Below are 22,421 nucleotides of genomic sequence, written 5' to 3'. Positions count from 1 at the left end.
AGAAAAGGGCAGGAACCGCCTGCTACTGATTCTACACGCATTTTCCATCTCAGTACCATGGTTCATTTTTTCTTTTCTGCTCCCAAGGAGAAGAGCTAAATTTATTTTTTTTTTAATTGCCTTTTTTTTTTTTTTAAGTAGAGTCATTACCTCATGCTAATTAGCTTTGGGAATAAAATAAAGGATGTAATCCTGCGTAGTGATAAAAGTATTATTTGAAAATGAAGGCCTAATTAATTAAGCAATTCTTTAAACTTGTGATGGAAAAATATTTAGTTAAAAAAGAGAATTATTCACCTACAGTGTATATATAGTTTCCTAGATACAATAAATACATAGATCCTTTAAGGAAGTTACATTGGCACATTAGAGTCAAAAGAGAATTTCACCAGCAGGAGTGCTCTAGGTCCCAGAAACACTATTTTTTTTTTTTTTTTAAACTCTCAAACTGCAACTGTAGGCTACTGTGTCATCTCAAAGGGACCCTACTGAAGGAAGAGGCAGGTAATTAGGATGCTTTTCTGAAAGCCACACAAGGATTCAGAGACGTGAACACCAGCACGGACATCATCAGGGTCCATGTTGCCTGTGCCTTGTAGTTAAAAATATCTTTTCGTCTTTACCAGGAAAAAAACACGGGCACTGGAGAAGGACAGCTATTAGGATCTATGCTGGGCCACCAGGAGTCTATTAAATATTTGCTGAAGTTTTAACTTAAACAATGAGAACTGAGCACAAGGGCAAGGCTATGTCTCTACCTGCCCCCCACCAAGGATGGCCAACCCACTGGCTGCTCAGGGAGGGGTGATACCCGGGAGCTTGGCTCCTGGTCTGCTACTTACTGAGAATTGACCTAGAGTCATGTGACCTCTCCCAAGTCTACATTCTCTGTGAAGCGGGGAGAATCATCCCTCCTTACATCAAAGGGCAGTCCTGGCCATGTCAAGTTTATACCAATGATCCCACTGATTCCCTGGCCTCCCACTGAGCTAATTTCTTAGGAAAATCACCTTCAGCCTCAACTTGAAGACTACTGAGCCCGATCTAGGTAGAGAAACAATAGAGAAGCTCTAGTATGGTGTAGCTACTAACACTGATAAGATCCAGAACAGAAGCCTGGTGACCGAGTTCCCTCCCGTCTTAGGCTCATGCTCACTGAAAGGACACAGACGTGAGCACTTCCTCCTTCTGAAATTCAGGAGGCCTGAGCAGGCACAGCAACAAATTCCACCTCAGGTCACAACCTTTGGGTTTCAGGAAGGAATTAGCTATTGCATTTTCAGCTCCTCACCTACGACTGATCCTTGGTGAATCGCTAAAAACCTTTCCTCACCCTGTCCGGGGCAGTTCCCAAACATTCTTCTGTGCAAAATACCCCAGTTATTAAAAGTGCATCAACTCCGGTAGACTTTTGCAATAGAAATATTTAAAAAATAAGGAAAAAAACCCCTCTATATAAAATGAATTGTGCTTTCTTTTCAGAAACCACAAATGGTTTATGTTCATAAATCTTTTTAATATATATCTGAGAGCTACGAAGCAGGTGAAAACTGTTTAATATATTTTCTATCTCTTCATGACTCCGCCTCCCATCCTTGGCCCTTCACAGGCAGCCAACTCTAAGGCTCAAGAAACCCAGCCCTAAAAAAATGCCAAGTTATGTTTTTCATACTTGCCTCTGGGAACTGAGAGCGATTCTTTGTTTTTTAGGCAATCTCTCTTCTTGCTCTTACCTATTACGTGTGGCACGCTCGTTCCAGTTCAGCAGGCTATGAAATTTGCTGGGCACAGAGACAATCGAGTCTTGCAACAGGGTAGCTTATGAGAGGAGAGCATTTAACAAAGGAACGACAACCCCACACGGACGTCGCGCCGCATCACACGGAAGGTCTGGAATGTACGGGTCCAGGCAGGCATCTCTGCTGTGTCTCTGAATTAGCACCCAGATCGATGTTAATCTTTCATGCTTTTCTATATTCCAAACCAAACGTCTCAGTGTCTGTGCAACACGATACACATAGGGCTCGTTTTCCATGAACGGTTACCTTTTTGGTCCCCAGCATGACCTTTTTGTATGGAATGCGATTTTTTTTCAAGTAGGATGATCTATAGGAAATTTTATTTTTAATATTTCGTTGCTCATTCTCTGAACCCCTCAGTGCAAGTGATAAGAAAAATTCACGCCTGTTTCCTCCTTCTGGCTGCGAGATGCTCTTTCCATGCTTCCGATTTTTCCAGAGAAAGGGGCAGAATGTTTGCCCTTGGGGGTCCCCCAAAACCCTCAGCAGGGTAAGGCCCTGCCCCCTCCAAACTGTGAGTGTTTCCAGCCGAGGTCAGAGGGCCTGAGGAGCGTATGAGGCCGGAGGGACTCAATCCCTCGGGCCCAGAGGTGACACTGGAGAGTGACATTCCTGTTTTGCACTGGCCCCCAGGGAGCTCATGTTCTCCCAGCCGCCTCACTTCCAAGGCCACCTGGCGACAGGAAGACACATTGCACACAGAAGTCCTCACTGAAGTGTCTGAGAGAGGCGGGGCACACGCCACATCCCTGTGGCTGTCTGCTCGGGGTCTGCCAGGTGACCCGGACGGTGGCCCGTGGATCTTACCTCGTGTGTGGAGGGCAGAACTCCGAGGAGGAGGAGAAGGACACCCAGTGGCCTTGCTCGCGCCCGGACAAAGACCACGACAGCTCTTCCTTCCAGCATGTGGCAGAACAGACAGCGACCACCGAGGCAGGAGAGGCTCGTGGTGGGGGACAGGGAGAGAGCAAGGGACACCGGTGCCAGAGTCCAGAACAGCTCCCGGGGCAGGGGATGGGGGGGGGCAGTGCCTTTAATCGTCTTCTCGGCACATGGGCAAGTTGACGAAGATGAAGACGTTGAACTCTATCATTATGGAGAAGCACAAGAAGACGGCATAGAGGGCCAGCACGCAGACGCCCAGCTTCCGGTCCAGTCTCCACTTGTTGAGGTGGATGCCGAGGACCTGGAGGGACAGAGGATAGAATGCAGTTTCTCAGGCATTTCCCCTGGAAAACTAGACACACACTACAGACCCCAGAACTGTCTCCAAAATGTGCATAAGGGCAGAGCGGTGCTGCAAGGCACACCCGTGGTCTGGTCAGATGGAGCCCCATGGGCTTGAAGACCTGTCTGATGGAAGGGCCAGCCCGTGACCCAGGCCCGCGGGCTCTGAGCAGGCACACTGCTTCCTTGGGACCCAAGTGTCCTCAAGGCCCCTTCTGCCAGTTAGAGCCTCCCTGCCCAGACCTTCTCTTGGGACAACTAGGGACATTCTCGGAGTCCTCCCTCTGCTGCAGAACTTGCCTCCTCTTAGGCAAAAGTTCCAGTGCATCTGTTGGCTCACAGCCTGGCTAACTTGAGTTTGGGCCACCTGTGTGTGTGTGTGTGCGTGTGCGTGTGTGTGTGTGTGTGTGTGTAGATGGGCTTGGAGCACATCCTCATTCTACATTCCTTCTAGACTTTCCCGCACTTCATGCCTTTCTTTCCTGTCTCTGAATCCAGATTCCTAAGGGCTGGGTCACATTTACCCCATCAGAGCACAGCCATGGGCTCTGTGGAGACAGACCAATCTGGGTTCAAATCCCAGCTTCGCCGTTTCCTACCCCCATGACCTTGGGCGAGGTACTTAACCTCTCGGCTTCGATTTCTTCTGCAAAACAGGGATGGTCTCATCAGGTGGCCATAAGGACTGAATAAAATAAGCAGAGGCAGGGGCGTCTGGGTGGCTCAGTGGGTTAAAGCCTCTGCCTTCAGCTCCGGTCATGATCCCAGGGTCCTGGGATCGAGCCCCACATCGGGCTCTCTGCTCAGTGGGGAGCCTGCTTCCCATTCTCTCTCTGCCTGCCTCTCTGCCTACTTGTGATCTCTGTCTGTCAAATAAATAAATAAAATCTTTAAAAAAAAAATAAGCAGAGGCAGAGTTGCAGAATGTATAACTCAGGCCCAGGCGTGTGGGAGATGGTGGCCTCAGTAGTATTCCTGTGCCAGTCCTGAGGCCCAAGAGTCATGCCCCCTCCCCACCGCCTTCTGTCAGCTCAGCTAGGCAGGGGGAACTTTCTCTCCTCCTGGCATGAGTGAGGAGAGACGGAAGGGGCAGTGGGGACCCAGCGATGTAGTTTACTTGCTCTGGGGATTTCTTAGTCACTGAGGGAAAAACGTAGTGGCGGATGCCAACATTCTTGGCACAAATCGTGTCCGGAGAGATCTGTGAATTTGTGTTTTCTCATTGTCAGCCCTCGCGGCCCCAGGGAAGTGAGGGGGGTTTCAGAGACTTGGCAAGTGACGAGGCAGGATCAGATGGAACAAAGGGCAATTCCAGAACCAGAAAGACTCACTGTGAGAGCGACGGAGCCCAGCAACAGCACCACGGAATAGACCAGACCCCGGCTGTTGATCTTCACCTGGAAAAACAAACACATGTGCCCTGAATATCGGGGCTGCTCAGGGCCCTGTCCTGAGAGCCTAGGGCACCCCAGTGTATTCCTTCTGGAAAGCATAGGTGGGTGTTCAACGGGGGGCACGTGGTGGGGGTCGGTTGGCTAACCATGGATTTAAGTCTCCACTCCGTGTGAGGGAACAGATGAGGAGTGGACGCGCATGCCCGTGAGCACAGGCGTGGGGAGGCTGCACGTGGGGCTTCCCCGAACAGGTGCCCCTCAGGCTGTTCCAGAGGCCCTCATGGAAAATGGGTGCCAGGGTGCCAAGGAGAGGGGGGCAGTGTGTTCCATGGGGGCTCTCTGCTGGGACAGGGCCAATGCCACTGTCCATTCCCATCAAGGGCTTGTGTCTGGTGTCCCTGTGGCTTATAAGGCGGGGGAAGGAGCTTACCGTGGACCCATAGTTAATGACCATGGTCTGCAGGCCCCACGGTATGCCAAGTCCCACTAGGATGTCAAACACGTTGCTTCCTATGGTGTTTGAGACTGCCATGTCACCAAGGCCTAGAGTAGACAATTGACACATGTCATTCATGGAGATTAGGTGGCCGGAAACCCCTATTCGGGTCCTAGTAGTGCTATTCTTCAGAAAGGAGTTCCTTCTTCATGGACCCCACATTTCAGAAGCTTCCTATGAGGTCTAAGTCCACTCCATGAAGTCTAAGGGGGGCCTCCTAGGCTGTGAATGATGACCCTTAAGATTCATATGTTAGAGTCCTAACCTCCAATAGCTCAGAACGTGGCATCATTTGGAGATAGGGTCTTTGCAGGGATCATCAGCTTAAAAGGAGCCATTGGGGGCAGACCCTAGTCCAATATGACTGCTGTTCTCAGAAGGGGACACCTGGACACAGCACAGAGGGAACATGAAGATGACCATTTTTAAGCCAAGGAGAGAGGCCTGGAACAGACTCTCCCTCACGGTGTTCAGGAAGAACCAGCTCTGCCAACACCTTGACCTTGGGCTTCTAGCCTCCAGAACCGTGAGCCCACACATCTCTGTTGTTTGTGCTACTTTGTTATGGCAGCCCTGGGAAAGGAACACAGGACCCTTCATCATTTCTCCTGCCCGGCCAGTCCGCTGATCTTCTCCGAGGACCCACTATGTGCTTCACCACATTGATTCTCCCAGGTACCCTGGGAGGGAGGAGGTGTTGTCCTCATGCCAGATGATGGAACCAAGGCTTGGGGCGTGCCCAAGGTCACACAGTTTGGGAGGGGCCCAGCATCCTTCAAACCGAGCCAGGATGTGTCCTTGGGGCTCAGGTGATGGCCTCACCACCCGGGCTCAGAGGATGAGGCATCAGGTCTCATGCCCTGGAGCCTTCTGCAGGGTAAATAAACTCTTTTCTCCCAACTAGACTAGAAGCATCTTAGAGGCTAGGGGCCTCACCATCCTCCTTTGCGTTCCGCCCAGTTGGCCGGGATCATGCTAGCCACACAGTCAAGGGGCTTAACAGCTCAAGGAGTATTACAAGTTAGAAAACAAACTTGCAAAGATAAAACTCCTGCTGGGTGCCATCTGCTTGAACCTGGCCACCCAGCTTTACGCTGACATGACCATCAGAACCCGGCACAAATACAAGTGCGTGTGCAATGAATGAGCTGGGAACAGCTTGCAGCCCTAAGACTGCTGGGTCCCTGGGAAGCTTGCAGCCGCTCAGCCTGGCACCTGGACAGCTGGTTTGCAAGCTGCCTGAGCACCGGTCCAGCGGGGGTGGGGGTGGGGAGCTGGACCACCCTCTCCTCCTGTCCTGTTGCTGTCACCTGCAGTCCTCCAGGACACAGTGCCTCCCTCAAGGACCTCACGTTCTTCCCCTCTCTGTCTCGGCGCCATGCTGAGTGCCTTTAACATCTCGGCATTGACCCTGGGGCATCACCCTTCCAGGGTCTCAGTCTCTGGAACAACATAGGGACACGCAACAGCTATTTTGGGGCAGTCACTCGCCTCTGGGGAGGATGCAGCCCTGGCTCAGCGGGTCAGGAGGGATGCAGGTGACCCATGCTTGAGAGGAGACGCGGAGGCCTCCTCAGATTCCCCAGGCTTCCCGCCCTGCACAGGTGCACAGGTGCTGCGTATGGAGGAACCTCAGGGTAACCTTTCTCAAGAGCGTGAGACTCACCTGGGGGCCTGGCTGAAATGCAGGTTCCAACTGAGTGGGTCTGGGGCAGGCCTGAGATGCTGCGTTTCCTTTTTCAAATTAATTCATCGGTCAATTAATTAATTAATTTTAGCGGGAGAGAGAGCAAGAGTGGGGGGTGGGGCAGGGCGGAGGAATAGAGAGAGAGAGAGAGAGAGAGACTCCTAAGCAGGTTCCATGCTCAGCTCACTGCGGAACCCAACTCGGGACTCATCTCACAACCCTGTGATCATGACCTGCGCTGAAACCGAGTCGGATGCTTAACCGACTGAGCCATGCAGGTGGCCTGAGATTCTGCATTTCTTACAAGCTCCCTGGTCGAGCTGCTGTGGCCACCACCCCGGACCACACTTGGAGCTGGGAGGCGTCGGGGAGCCTAGGATGCGGGATCTCCGCGTTAGAGCACATGGTGTGGTCTGCTAGGGCAGCGGATTCTGTGCAGAGGTTTCTGGGCCCTTTGCCAGGAAGACACTGTCCATGCTTTAACCCTGTCTGCTGGGTCCTCGGCCAGGGACCCCAGTGTCACCTTCATGAAGAGGCACTCCACCTGCGTCTTGCCCTCGCTTACTTTCTGTGCCTCCACGTTCCACAGGAGTCACTCTGATAGGATGTCCTCCCTCAGAACCCCACTTAGCCTAGGTTCCCTTTCTTGACCTCACCCCCCACCCCTACCCCCAGCCCTTCACCTTCTAGCATCATGACCCCAGCCCGCCAGGACTCCAGGGCTGGTTGTTTCAACAGCCCATTCTCTTGCCCCCTCTTGACCTTCCCAGCATCCACCCAGCAACCCCAGCTCTGGGAGAACATGTCATCCCTCATGCATGTGTCCCTGGAGCTGGTGGGACAGAGTCCTGCCTAGCCAAGCTGATGTCACTGAACAACAGCCAGGCCCTTGGTGCCCGGCAGTGTTCCCATTCCTCACTGCACAGAGACGAAATTTCGGATACAGACACATGCCGAGGGATGAACACCACGTGCTGACGGAGGCAGAGACGATGGTGACGCAGCTCTAAGCTGTCCGGCCACCCCTGGAAGCTGGGGGACAGGCCTGGAACAGACCCTTCCCTACAGCCTTTGGAGGGAGTGTGGCCTGGCTACCACCTCGATTTTGGACTTTCAGCATCCAGAACTGTGCAACAGTCTCTTGTTTTAAGGCACCCCATTGTGGTGTGGTTATGACAGCCCTAGGAAGTGAATACACTCACCTCAGAGGTCACTCCACTAAATCCCATTCCCCTCAGCTGCTGTCCCCACCGTCCCCACTCTCTGCCAGCCTCCGACCTATGACAACCACATTCCCACACTTCTCTCCCCGCATCGCAGGTCTTCTCAGGACTGACAGACATCTGCCCGCAGCCCGGTCAACACTTTCTCCTAACCTGGGAGGAATAAAATGTCACATTCCACGTTCCAGAGCCCACTTTCTCCTTGGGCACTTCTTTCCTCTCCCGTCTCCTTTGAGGTGTCACTATTATTGGCCCCCACTGACCGCCCCCCCCCATACTTTCACACTCACATCTGTGGAGGAAGATGTGTGGAGGTCCATGCTGGGTTGCGACCTCATCAGTAGAAACACCACAATCAACAAAGGTCAGCCCTTTACGGGGCTTTTGTTCTGCATTAAAGAGCACACAGGAACTCCTTCCCTTGCTTATTAACCCATGTCAGGTGGTGAGCCCCAAAGAAAAACCATTAACCAGCCAACCAACCAGGAAACCAAACCCGTATCCATGTTCTAGAACCTTAAGAATAGCAAAACAGTTGGAGGTACAAGATGCTCCTCCCCCATTGCCTTCCTGGGACCAGAAGACTTCCCATTACTATTGTATTTGTTGGAAGAAGTTGGGGTCTCAGTTTAATGTCACACTAGTGATTCCAGAACAAGTTCCTTTGATCCTAGTCTGCACAAGCAAATGCTTCTAGAGATCTGGAGGTGTTCATCTTGGTCGTGTTCTCTCCGTGGATGGGCTCTGATGCATGATGCTTTCCCCTCATCCGCTGACTCCATAGCATGACGTAAGAGCACCAGTCTGAAGGGCCATGAACTCTAACCCCAGTAGGGGCGGGGGGCCTGCCTGGTGGTGCTCGCAGCTAGGGGGGCCAGCTCATGGCCCTTACCTTGTCTTGCCACAATTAAGCTGGCCATGCAGTCTGGAACACTCGTGCCCGCTGCCAGGAAAGTAATGCCCATGATGACATCCGGGATCCCAAGCGTGTACCCAATAATAGTCACCTGCAGAAGAGCGGGGGAGGGGCCGTGAACTCCGGGAAGAATACCCAGGACCTTCGCTGACTCTGAGGGCTTTCAACTGGAACGTAGGACCGCTGTTCCAGTTGCTGTTTTAAAACATTTAGAAACTGAAGGGAAATGAAACAAGACCCACAGATGACCACCATTACCACTGTCAGCCCATGGTTCTCAAACTCTAAGCCCGTGGAACAGCCCCTGGGAGGCTGTTCCCCTACCCCCTGCCCCCCATGCCGCTGAGTTTGTGATTCCGGAGGCCTGGGGTAAAGCCTGGGAGTTTACGTTCCTACCCAGTTCCCAGGTGGCTGGGACCCTCTGGCTACTGGTCTGGTAACCACACTTGAAAACTGTTGCTTTAGAATATATCCTTGACCTTCCTTTTGGTGCGTTTGTTGGAAAAAAAACAATCAGATTATGCTATCAGTATATGGTTTGCAAGTTCCCGTTTCCTGTACTAAGACGCTGTGGATACCTTTCCATCTCCCATTGTCATTTCCGACACGATTTTAAACCGATGCATGGGTTTCATGGGCATGGCTGTACGGCCAATCCCTCACGTTCCCACAACCGGACGGTCTCTTTCTTTGCTCTCACGACCTCAGTGCATGTAAGTAACATGTACTGAGCACTTACTGTATACAGGCACTCTACCAGGTATGTTGTGTACACAATCCCAGGTGCTCCTTTATCACCACCTCCTGGTGAGGGGGCATTGCAGTTACACTCATTTTACACCCAGGGAAACTGAGGCCCAGAGAGGTGATGTGGCATGGCCCGTGGGCCAGAAGGTGGTGAGCGGTGGAGCAGGGATTCTGGACCAGGTCTTGCTGACTCGAAAGGCCATGTTCCTACCTCAGTGTCATGAACCTTGTGTGTAGGACTTGGGGTCCTTATCTTACTGACTTCTTAGCATAAGCTCCAAGAAATAGAATGGTCGGGTAGAAGGATCTTGATCCGCAGTCATACGCTCTACTGAGAAATGCCTGATGCTCCAGAGATGGCTGGAGCCCTGAGCAGCACCCAGATGGAAAGCCCTAGAAGCATTTGGATAACCCCATTAGCTCTGGCTTGCCTCCCCACCTCTAAAATGGGAACCGTGGCACCTCTTGGGGTCATTCACATCTCGATGGGTGGCTCCAGTCCCAGTGAATGGTTGTGTGATTTAGGACAAGCTGGTGTCCTTTTCTGAGCCTCAGTTTCCTCACCTGTAAAATGGGTCTGCTAATAAAGATTAATTGAGAAAATGTGAGGGGACCGTGCCTGGCCTGAGCAAGATGGTTACAGATGTTTCTTTTCTCTTTCAGACACCAAGGAGGGCAAAAATGAGCCACTTATCCATAGTGTTCAGTCTACCTTGGCCACGAACAGGATCTTCACAAGTCCAACCAGGCCGTGGCTGACATGCTTTCCACGGGGGATGCCAGACTTTGTAAATACAGGAGCCTGGGTTGTTTTGGTATTGTGGGGGATGCCTCCATTTCCCCCCCTTAAATCACTGAACTACATGGCTAAGAAGCTGAAAGATGGAAGAACGAAGGAAGGTCTATGGGTGTGTGTGCGTGCATGTGTGTGTGCAAACACACGCACTATCCAGGGTGCTTCAGACTAGAGATGCTGCCTGGGTGCTGCGTTGCCCTGGACTCCTGTCCTGGGCCCTCTGAGCCCAGCTGATACTTAGGCACCAAATAGGGGAGCAGACCTGAATCCCAGCTCTGGGGCTGACTATCTGTGCGACCTTGTGGAAGCCGTGGCCCTCTTCTTGGTCCTCAATCTCCCCACCTGTGCAAAGGTGCCGGACAGGACCATCCCTTTCAAAGGTCCCTCCCTTTTCACAAGGACATTCAAGAAGTAGTTTCTCTGAAGCCTTAGGGGTGAGAGATCCGAAAGGTGACAGGAGTAAGGGGTGGGCAGGTGAGACATCACTGGTGCCTGGTGGCCTCCGCTGGGGCACAAGGAAAGCAAGCTCATGCCCAAAATGAGGACTAACACGGGGTGCTACTGTCTTGATCAATTTCTACTATCAGGGCCATCCCATTTCCCCCAAACTGAGGCGGGCTAAAGTTCAAAGCCACAGGTAAGGATGCCCTGGCCAAGCAGTTCCTGTGACCCTCACCAAGCTGCTCCCATGAATCTCTCTGCTTTAAGCAGCACAAGAGGGCTGAGTCAAGGTGGGGGCGGGGGATGCAAGTGCTGCTAAACGTCCTCACAGCAAATGAGCAGAGCTGGTTTCCTAATACTGCTGTTTCCAGTAACTGAAGGAAACGTTTCACCCGTTCATTAATTTGATCTTTCCTAACTCCCATACCTACTCCTTTGATGTCATGCAAATACTTTTTTTTCCTCCTTGCAGTGTTGTTTTGGGCATGCACTTCAGTAAGAGAATTCCCTGGATCCTTTTATCACATATAAAGATGGGTTGGTGTTAACCTTACTCAGAAAGATGTCAATTTACAAGTGCGATTCATGTAAGGCATCGTTTTTGTGATCCTTTATTGTCCTTCACGTGGGGGGCTGGAGTAGCTATTTTCAACTCTTCCCGCACCCCAGTATGCACACACACGTGCACACGCTCCCCCCCCCACATATACACACATACACACATACCGGCATGTGTAAGGATTTTAACCTTGATCTGAACAAAGCATGGACATAGAACTGGCTGCATCTCACGGTGAAAACAGTTGCTATTGACAGTTATTATCCATCTGTCATCCTGCCAGCTAGGGCCACAAGGTCTGAGCAGAGACTTCTCTCCTCCCAGTGACCTTGTAAGACAGGGATGGCCATCCTCCTTCTGCAGAAGGGGTGACCGTGGCTCATGAAGGCTGAGCCAGTTGCCGGCACTTCATGGCTGGCACATGGGAGGTCTAGGATTCAAATGCATTTCCATGTGACCCCATGACCCTTCCCTCCCCACAGGGTTGTACATGGAGCAAGGGGAAAGGGCCTCCTGCTTACTGCCGCCCCACCCCCGCCCCCAGCCAATGAAAGGTTTGTATAGGAAGCTGTCACATGTGGCCAGTGGAGCTTACAAGGAGCTATGCCAAAGCCTCTTTGCCTGCAAAACTTGGGTGCAAATGGCCTCTGAAAACTCCAGTAAGAAACTGAGGGATGGCTGAGGATAGTCATTGAGATCATGAACTCAGGAGCCCAACTCTAGAACTCACTGATTGTGGAACTAATCCCATAATAGTTGATAATTGTGCAGCTGGGCTAAATACCGAAGCTGGATGCCTCAGTTGCCTCACCTGTGAAATGGACAAAATAAAAACACCTATCCCACTGTTGTTGTTATGAAGGCTAAAAGTTTACTGGCAGGGGTTACAATGAAGGCTGCCTTGTCTTCATCTCCCACTGACTCCAGTCTCCCTCACATTCCCCCAGGGGTCCCAGAAAGGAAGGGGGACTAGTGCCTAGCCCTCCAGAGATCTTCCCAGAGCATCCCCACTACCCTGCCATATTCCTCTTCCCATTGCAGAAGCAGCGGGTCTCAGAATCTCATCTCCCGCCCCCACTCTTGCCTTGAAGGCTGGCGCCATGCTGTATCCATCCAGGAATCTGCAGTGCCCAGCATAGTCCCAGGCGCCTGTGATGAAACCCCTTCTACGGAGAAATAAGCCAACGTCTGCAATGGGAGGTGGCTTGCTGAAGGTGGCACCACCGTGTCTGAGGTCGCTGAACCCAGCTCTCCCATCTCCGGCAGGGGCTGGGCAGGGGCTGTCTGTGGCCCACCCCTACTTCCATAACCACTCACCAGCCACACCATCAGGTAGGAGAAGACCGCGATCCACAACGTGGCGGTGATGAAGGTGACCATGAAGTACTTCTCCCAGCGGGGCTTGCTGCAATTGGGGATGGTGACGCACAGGAGGAAGATGAGTGGCCAGGTAAATACCCACTTGGCCTTGTCCCCTCTTGCCTCTGCAGTGGGAGGGGGTGGAGCCCGAAGGGGGAGGAGAGAAACACATACCGGTTACACATCTGCCAATCTACCTATCACCGCGTTTTAGAAGTTTCTTCATCCGTTAAATGGGAACATTTCCTCTTTCTTGGTTGGTGCAAGAATGACAAGATATAATATACATAAAACATGCAGCACACACTGCAGCACATAGTTGGTACTCTGGAATTCTCAGCTCCTCTATTCCAAGGTCATATACTCAGCTTGTTGTAGATACAAGACTAAAATGTAGGAGGGCTGGCCCGGCAGGCGCGATCTCACTGGCTCCTAGCAGCAGAATCCACAAACAATTCAACCAAGGAAAAGTGGCCTCACTATGTAAGGGCCTATTTAGCTAGAGCGATTCCATCTGGTTAAACAGTGATTTTGTTGTTTATGCAGTAAAACTTAAACTGACTCTGCCCCCCGCCCGCCAGGGGAACTTACTTAAAAGCAAGTCTGGGAAACCAGTAAAATATGGTTGACCAGTCCCTGATAACAGAGCCCAAATACAAGGGCAGGTCAGGTCAGGTGGAGATAACAGAACCTGAATGCAGGAATGAGTCGGGTCAGGTGGAGACATCTAATCAGTGGGGCGTGCATACTGTCTCCCTAGCTACCAAGGAGTGTGGGCCCCGCCTTTTGGGCGCCAATTCTGACCAAGGTGATAGGCTAGTTCCAATAGCTACTGTGGGGTGAACTGTAATTCAACTGGCCACTCGTGTGTGACCTAGCATGACTGTGAAGCTTTCTCTGTGTGTTACAATCTCATTGGCCACCCGTGTGTGGCGGGCTCAACCACATGGCCTTTGCTCTATAAAAGCCTGTGGGGCACCTGGGTGGCTCAGTGGGTTAAGCCTCTGCCCTCGGCTCAGGTCATGATCCCAGGGTCCCGGGATCAAGCCCCGAATCGGGCTCTCTGCTCAGCAGGGAACCTGCGTCCCTCTCTCTCTGCCTACCTCTCTTCCTGCTGGTGATCTCTCTGTCAAATAAACAAATGAAAAAAAAAAAAAAGTTAGTCTGTGAGGGGTCGCCCTCTCTGTAAGAGGTGGCCCCGAAGGTCGGTTTGATCCTCGATGCTTGCAGTGAAATAAAGCTCTGCTTGTCCTTCGCTTTGTATCAGTCTTGCTCCTTTGATCATGAACCTATCATTGGGGGACCTATCAACTAAGCCACTGAGTGCAAGCATAGTGTCCTTAATTAGCCACTAAATATGGTATACACATGCAGGCTCAAAATTAGCTTGTTGGCCACACCAATAAAATAGTGGCAGACAGACTTCTGAGGATTCTCTTCTCCACAAAAGCAATGAGAACATTGGCAAGAATGGTCAGAAGCAGCCTTTTTCAGAACTCTGGAAATTAACCAAAGGCGTACAGTAATTCCAGCAGAGTTTACTTAAGAAAACTGGCTGGATCTCAGTGAGAACAGTAAGCTTTGTGGAGTTTTAACTTGCTCTATTTTCCAGGTCCTTCCACCAGCTCTGGAGTCACCTTGAGAACCAGCATCCTGACATCCACCACAGTGGGGGAGGGCTGGAGCTCCTTCAAAGTCCATTTTGGAGAATTGGCATTATTTGGCCTGTCTGGTGGAATTCCTGGAAGATCCCATTGTCAAGGCTATCTATTTTTCCTGAATCAGAGCTCAGCCAGTGTGAAAAGCCTTTTCCTTGGGGGCATTTGTTGAAAACAATCAGAAGCAACTGCTGAACATCCCACTGTCCAAGGTGTCCAAGCCTGCTTCCCCCTGTCTCTCTGCCACTGAAACAAACAATGCACTGGCCAAACAGCTTAAAAGGAAAAACTGGAGAAAGGGCTATCCACAGAGGGCTTTGCAAAGCTCCCACATATTTGGGAATCTAAGAGACCATGAGTATGCATAAGACTGTGCCCACAGATATTTGCATACTCAGTACTAAGATTTGAGGATGTCCTAAGCTTCCACCTCTGCCTAATGTTGAGGCTCTGAACAAGCAAGAAAATAAAAACTAAGGTAGATTTGTTAACTGTCTGCCTCAGTGTTGAAGGTGTGCCCCCAAACACATACAGAACTTATTGCAAAGACTGAAATACTTATTTGGTCCTGGCATCAAAGGAAATCTCTGTGCAATCATTAGATGACCTTAAGAGAATCTAGCAGATATTTCAGGGGCCACACACAATGAAGACAGATTTTACAGAATTAGCTAAGAAAATTGACTAAACAAACAATAACAATAAATAGCAATAACAAGAAGCCCAGGAAAGGGAGAAGAATCTGATTTGCAGCATTGTCAAATCTTATTATTTTAAATGCCCAGTTTCCAACAACAAAAAATTATGAGACATGCAAAGAAATAAGAAAGTATGTTCCATACACAGGAAAAAAAAATCAGTATAAACTACCACTGAGGAATTCCAAACATTGGATTAACTAGACAAAGACTTTAGTTTTTATTATTAAAGTTTATTTACTTATTTACTCATTTATTCATTCATTTTAGTAATCTCTACACCCAACGTGGGGCTCAAACTCATGACCCTGAGATAAAGAGTAGCATGTTCTTTTGACCAAGCCAGCCAGGTGTCCCTAGACAAAGACTTTATATCAGCTGTTTTAAACATATTCACAAAAGAGTTGTCAAATGTCTAAAAAAACTAAAAAGAAGTAGGAGAATGAGTTCTCACCAGAGACTACCAATAAAGAAGTAAAAACCATAAAAAAGAACCAAGAGAGGTGGGAGGAGTCAAGATGGCGGAGAAGTAGCAGCTGAGACTACTTCAGGTAGCGGGAGATCAGCTAGATAGCTTATCTAAAGATTGAAAACACCTACAAATCCAATGGGAGATCGAAGAGAAGAAGAACAGCAATTCTAGAAATAGAAAATCAACCACTTTCTGAAAGGTAGGACTGGCGGAGAAGTGAATCCAAAGCGACGGGAAGATAGACCTCGGGGGGAGGGGCCGGCTCCCGGCAAGCGGCGGAGCAACGGAGCACAAAATCAGGACTTTTAAAAGTCTGTTCCGCTGAGGGACATCGCTCCAGAGGCTTAACCGGAGTGAAGCCCACGCAGGGTCAGCGTGGCCTCAGGTCCCGCAGGGTCACAGAAGGATCGGGGGTGTCTGAGTGTCGCAGAGCTTACAGGTATTAGAACAGGGAAGCCGGCTACAGAGACAGAGCTGAGGAGTGAGCTCTAAGCTCGGGGTTGCCTTGAACCGGTCGCAGGCTCGGTCAGCTCGGAGCGCGGCCGGAGGCCAGGGTGACGGGAGCAATTGGGCGCTGTTCTCTGAGGGCGCACTGAGGAGTGGGGCCCCGGGCTCTCGGCTCCTCCGGGCCGGAGACTGGGAGACCACCATCTTCATTCCCGTCCTCCGGAACTCTACGGAAAGCACTCAGGGAACAAAAGCTCCCGAAAGCAAACCCGAGCGGATTACTCAGCCCGGCCCCTGGTAAGGGCGGTGCAACTCCGCCTGGGGCAAAGACACTTGAGAATCACTACAACAGGCCCCTCCCCCAGAAGATCAACAAGAAACCCAGCCAGGACCAAGTTCACTTACGAGGAGTGCAGTTTCAATACCAAGGAGAGCAGCGGAATTCCAGAGGAGGAGAAAGCAAAGCACGGAACTCATGGCTTTCTCCCCATGATTCTTTAGCCATGCAGTTAATTTTTTTTTCTTTTTCAATTTTTTTTCTCTTCTTCTGCTAAATTTTTTAACTTTTACCCTTTTCTTTTTTAACGTTTTTTAACTAGTTTATCTAATATATATATATTTTTTTCCTTTTCATATTTTTTCATTATTGGTTTTCTTCTTTTATTTGTTTCTTTTTTCTTTTTTCTTTCTGAACCTCTTTTTATCCCCTTACCCCCCCTCACGATTTGGGATCTCTTCTGATTTGGCTAAAGCATATTTTCCTGGGGTTGTTGCCACCCTTTTAGTATTTTACTTGTTCCTCCATATACTCTTATCTGGACAAAATGACAAGGCGGAAAAATTCACCACAAAAAAAAGAACAAGAGGCAGTACCGAAGGCTAGGGACCTAATCAATACAGACATTGGTAATATGTCAGATCTAGAATTCAGAATGACGATTCTCAAGGTTCTAGCTGGGCTCGAAAAAGGCATGGAAGATATTAGAGAAACCCTCTCGGGAGATATAAAAGCCCTTTCTGGAGAAATAAAAGAACTAAAATCTAATCAAGTTGAAATTAAAAAAAGCTATTAATGAGATGCAATAAAAAATGGAGGCTCTCACTGCTAGGATAAATGAGGCAGAAGAAAGAATTAGCAATATAGAAGACCAAATGACAGAGAATAAAGAAGCTGAGCAAAAGAGGGACAAACAGCTACTGGACCACGAGGGGAGAATTCGAGAGATAAGTGACACCATAAGACGAAACAACATTAGAATAATTGGGATTCCAGAAGAAGAAGAAAGAGAGAGGGGAGCAGAAGGTATATTGGAGAGAATTATTGGAGAGAATTTCCCCAATATGGCAAAGGGAACAAGCATCAAAATCCAGGAGGCTCAGAGAACCCCCCTCAAAATCAATAAGAATAGGTCCACACCCCGTCACCTAATAGTCAAATTTACAAGTCTTAGTGACAAAGAGAAAATCCTGAAAGCAGCCCGGGAAAAGAAGACTGTAACATACAATGGTAAAAATATTAGATTGGCAGCAGACTTATCCACAGAGACCTGGCAGGCCAGAAAGAGCTGGCATGATATATTCAGAGTACTAAACGAGAAAAACATGCAGCCAAGAATACTATATCCAGCTAGGCTATCATTGAAAATAGAAGGAGAGATTAAAAGCTTCCAGGACAAACAAAAACTGAAAGAATTTGCAAACACCAAACCAGCTCTACAGGAAATATTGAAAGGGGTCCTCTAAGCAAAGAGAGAGCCTAAAAGTAGTAGATCAGAAAGGAACAGAAACAAAATACAATAACAGTCACCTTACAGGCAATACAATGGCACTAAATTCATATCTCTCAATAGTTACCCTGAATGTTAATGGGCTAAATGCCCCAATCAAAAGACACAGGGTATCAGAATGGATAAAAAAACAAAACCCATCTATATGTTGCCTACAAGAAACTCATTTTAAACCCGAAGACACCTTCAGATTTAAAGTGAGGGGGTGGAAAAGAATTTACCATGCTAATGGACATCAGAAGAAAGCAGGAGTGGCAATCCTTATATCAGATCAATTAGATTTTAAGCCAAAGACTATAATAAGAGATGAAGAAGGACACTATATCATACTCAAAGGATCTGTCCAACAAGAAGATCTAACAATTGTAAATATCTATGCCCCTAACGTGGGAGCAGCCAACTATATAAACCAATTAATAACAAAATCAAAGAAACACATCAACAATAATACAATAATAGTAGGGGACTTTAACACTCCCCTCACTGCAATGGACAGATCATCCAAGCAAAAGATCAACAAGGAAATAAAGGCCTTAAATGACACACTGGACCAGATGGATATCACAGATATATTCAGAACATTTCATCCCAAAGCAACAGAATACACATTCTTCTCTAGTGCACATGGAACATTCTCCAGAATAGATCACATCCTTGGTCCTAAATCAGGTCTCAACCGGTATCAAAAGATTGGGATCATTCCCTGCATATTTTCAGACCACAATGCTCTGAAGCTAGAACTCAATCACAAGAGGAAATTTGGAAAGAACCCAAATACATGGCGACTAAACAGCATCCTTCTAAAGAATGAATGGGTCAACCAGGAAATTAAAGAAGAATTGAAAAAATTCATGGAAACAAATGATAATGAAAATACAATGGTTCAAAGTCTGTGGGACACAACAAAGGCAGTCCTGAGAGGAAAATATATAGCAGTACAAGCCTTTCTCAAGAAACAAGAAAGGTCTCAAGTACACAACCTAACCCTACACCTAAAGGAGCTGGAGAAAGAACAAGAAAGAAACCTTAAACCCAGCAGGAGAAGAGAAATCATAAAGATCAGAGCAGAAATCAATGAAATAGAAACCAAAAAAACAACAGAACAAATCAATGAAACTAGGAGCTGGTTCTTTGAAAGAATTAATAAGATTGATAAACCCCTGGCCAGACTTATCAAAAAGAAAAGAGAAAGGACCCAAATAAATCAAATCATGAATGAAAGAGGAGAGATCACAACTAACACCAAAGAAATACAGACAATTATAAGAACATATTATGAGCAACTCTATGCCAACAAATTTGACAATCTGGAAGAAATGGATGCATTCCTAGAGACATATAAACTACCTCAACTGAACCAGGAAGAAATAGAAAGCCTGAACAAACCCATAACCAGTAAAGAGATTGAAACAGTCATCAAAAATCTCCAAACAAACAAAAGCCCAGGGCCAGACGGCTTCCCGGGGGAATTCTACCAAACATTTAAAGAAGAATTAATTCCTATTCTCCTGAGACTGTTCCAAAAAATAGAAATGGAAGGAAAACTTCCAAACTCATTTTATGAGGCCAGCATCACCTTGATCCCAAAACCAGACAAGGATCTCATCAAAAAAGAGAACTACAGACCAATATCCTTGATGAACACAGATGCAAAAATTCTCACCAAAATACTAGCCAATAGGATTCAACAGTACATTAAAAGGATTATTCACCACGACCAAGTGGGATTTATTCCAGGGCTGCAAGGTTGGTTCAACATCCGCAAATCAATCAATGTGATACAACACATTAATAAAAGAAAGAACAGGAACCATATGATACTCTCCATAGATGCTGAAAAAGCATTTGACAAAGTACAGCATCCCTTCCTGATCAAAACTCTTCAAAGTGTAGGGATAGAGGGCACATACCTCAATATTATCAAAGCCATCTATGAAAAACCCATCGCAAATATCATTCTCAATGGAGAAAAACTGAAAGCTTTTCTGCTAAGGTCAGGAACACAGCAAGGATGTCCATTATCACCACTGCTATTCAACATAGTACTAGAAGTCCTAGCCTCAGCAATCAGACAACAAAAAGAAATTAAAGGCATCCAAATCGGCAAAGAAGAAGTCAAACTATCACTCTTCGCAGATGATATGATACTATATGTGGAAAACCCAAAAGACTCCACTCCAAAACTGCTAGAACTTGTACAGGAATTCAGTAAAGTGTCAGGATATAAAATCAATGCACAGAAATCAGTCGCATTTCTCTACACCAACAAGACAGAAGAAAGAGAAATTAAGGAGTCAATCCCATTTACAATTGCACCCAAAACTATAAGATACCTAGGAATAAACCTAACCAAAGAGACTAAGAATCTATACACAGAAAACTATAAAGTACTCATGAAAGAAATTGAGGAAGACACAAAGAAATGGAAAAATGTTCCATGCTCCTGGATTGGAAGAATAAATATTGTGAAAATGTCTATGCTACCTAAAGCAATCTACACATTTAATGCAATTCCTATCAAAGTACCATCCATTTTTTTTCAAAGAAATGGAACAAATAATCCTAAAATTTATATGGAACCAGAAAAGACCGCGAATAGCCAAAGGAATATTGAAAAAGAAAGCCAAAGTTGGTGGCATCACAATTCCAGACTTCAAGCTCTATTACAAAGCTGTCATCATCAAGACAGCATGGTACTGGCACAAAAACAGACACATAGATCAATGGAACAGAATAGAGAGCCCAGAAATAGACCCTCAACTCTATGGTCAACTAATCTTCGACAAAGCAGGAAAGAATGTCCAATGGAAAAAAGACAGCCTCTTCAATAAATGGTGTTGGGAAAATTGGATAGCCACATGCAGAAAAATGAAATTGGATCATTTCCTTACACCACACATGAAAATAGACTCAAAATGGATGAAGGACCTCAATGTGAGAAAGGAATCCATCAACATCCTTGAGGAGAACACAGGCAGCAACCTCTTTGACCTCAGCCGCAGCAACATCTTCCTAGGAACATCGCCAAAGGCAAGGGAAGCAAGGGCAAAAATGAACTATTGGGATTTTATCAAGATCAAAAGCTTTTGCACAGCAAAGGAAACAGTTCACAAAACCAAAAGACAACTGACAGAATGGGAGAAGATATTTGCAAACGACATATCAGATAAAGGGCTAGTGTCCAGAATCTATAAAGAACTTAGCAAACTCAACACCCAAAGAACAAATAATCCAATCAAGAAATGGGCAGAAGACATGAACAGACATTTCTGCAAAGAAGACATCCAGATGGCCAACAGACACATGAAAAAGTGCTCCACATCACTCGGCATCAGGGAAATACAAATCAAAACCACAATGAGATACCACCTCACACCAGTCAGAATGGCTAAAATTAACAAGTCCGGAAATGACAGATGCTGGCGAGGATGCGGAGAAAGGGGAACCCTCCTACACTGTTGGTGGGAATGCAAGCTGGTGCAACCACTCTGGAAAACAGCATGGAGGTTCCTCAAAATGTTGAAAATAGAACTACCCTATGACCCAGCAATTGCACTGCTGTGTATTTACCCTAAAGATACAAACGTAGTGATCCGAAGGGGCACGTGCACCCGAATGTTTATAGCAGCAATGTCTACAATAGCCAAACTATGGAAAGAACCTAGATGTCCATCAACAGACGAATGGATAAAGAAGATGTGGTATATATACACAATGGAATACTATGCAGCCATCAAAAGAAATGAAATCTTGCCATTTGCGACAACGTGGATGGAACAAGAGGGTATCATGCTTAGCGAAATAAGTCAATCAGAGAAAGACAACTATCATATGATCTCCCTGATATGAGGGAGAGGAGATGCAATATGGGGGGTTAAGGGGGTAGGAGAAGAGTAAATGAAGCAAGATGGGATTGGGAGGGAGATAAACCATAAGTGACTCTTAATCTCACAAAACAAACTGAGGGTTGCTGGGGTGAGGGGGGTTGGGAGAGGGGGGGTGGGTTTATGGACATTGGGGAGGGTATGTGCTATGGTGAGTGCTGTGAAGTGTGTAAACCTGGCGATTCACAGACCTGTACCCCTGGGGAAAAAATATATGTTTATAAAAAATAAAATAAAAAAAATAAAAATTAAATTAAAAAAAACAAAAAAGAACCAAGAGAAATTCTGGAGTTGTAAAGTAAAATAACTGAGAAATTCACTTTGGGGCTCAACAGCAGATTTGAGTAGGAAGAAGAAATCAACCAATGACCTTGAAGATAGGCCAGCTGAGATGATCTAGTCTCAGAAACAGAAAAAAAAGGAAAAAAGGCAGGAAGAGTACTTAAAGAACTCACATTCAAAAAGTTCCCAAATCTGATGAAAAACATTAACATGTACATTCAAGAAGGATACACATTCTTCTCAAGCTCACATAAAACGTTCTCCAGGATCAACAACATGGTAGATCATAAAACAAGCATCAGTACATTTGGAAGGATTTACATCATGTGAAGGATGTCTTATAACCACTCTGTAATGGAAATAACTTAAAAAGCAGTAACAGGGGGCATCTGGGTGGCTCAGTGGGTTAAGCCTCTGCCTTCGGCTCAGGTCATGATCTCAGGGTACTGGGATGGAGTTCCACATCAGGCTCTCTGCTCAGGGGGGAGCCTGCTTCCCCCTGTCTCTCTGCCTGCCTCTCTGCCTACTTGTGATCTCTGTCTGTCAAAT

The 22,421-nt window shown here is 47.5% G+C and overlaps 1 protein-coding gene across 1 annotated transcript in view; it reads right to left on the bottom strand.

Moving 5' to 3' along the window:
* Window positions 1-2,566: 2,566 nt before the first annotated feature.
* SLC24A4 (solute carrier family 24 member 4) overlaps window positions 2,567-22,421 on the bottom strand; it is a 71,422-nt gene continuing 51,567 nt past the window's right edge. Inside the window, exons 12-16 of the mRNA XM_032878673.1 lie at window positions 12,603-12,769; window positions 8,719-8,833; window positions 4,851-4,963; window positions 4,358-4,423; window positions 2,567-2,985 (exon numbers count right to left, since the gene is read on the bottom strand). Of these exons, the coding sequence (XP_032734564.1) occupies window positions 2,833-2,985; window positions 4,358-4,423; window positions 4,851-4,963; window positions 8,719-8,833; window positions 12,603-12,769 (614 nt within the window). The 3' untranslated portion in view covers window positions 2,567-2,832. The remainder of the gene's footprint in view (window positions 2,986-4,357; window positions 4,424-4,850; window positions 4,964-8,718; window positions 8,834-12,602; window positions 12,770-22,421) is intronic.

The sequence above is a fragment of the Lontra canadensis genome, unplaced genomic scaffold (assembly GCF_010015895.1).
Source record: "Lontra canadensis isolate GAN:19392208 unplaced genomic scaffold, GSC_riverotter_1.0 scaffold64, whole genome shotgun sequence".
NCBI classification, from domain to species: domain Eukaryota; kingdom Metazoa; phylum Chordata; class Mammalia; order Carnivora; family Mustelidae; genus Lontra; species Lontra canadensis.
Note: the sequence above shows the minus strand (reverse complement) of the source record. Positions and strands in the feature narration are given on the sequence as shown.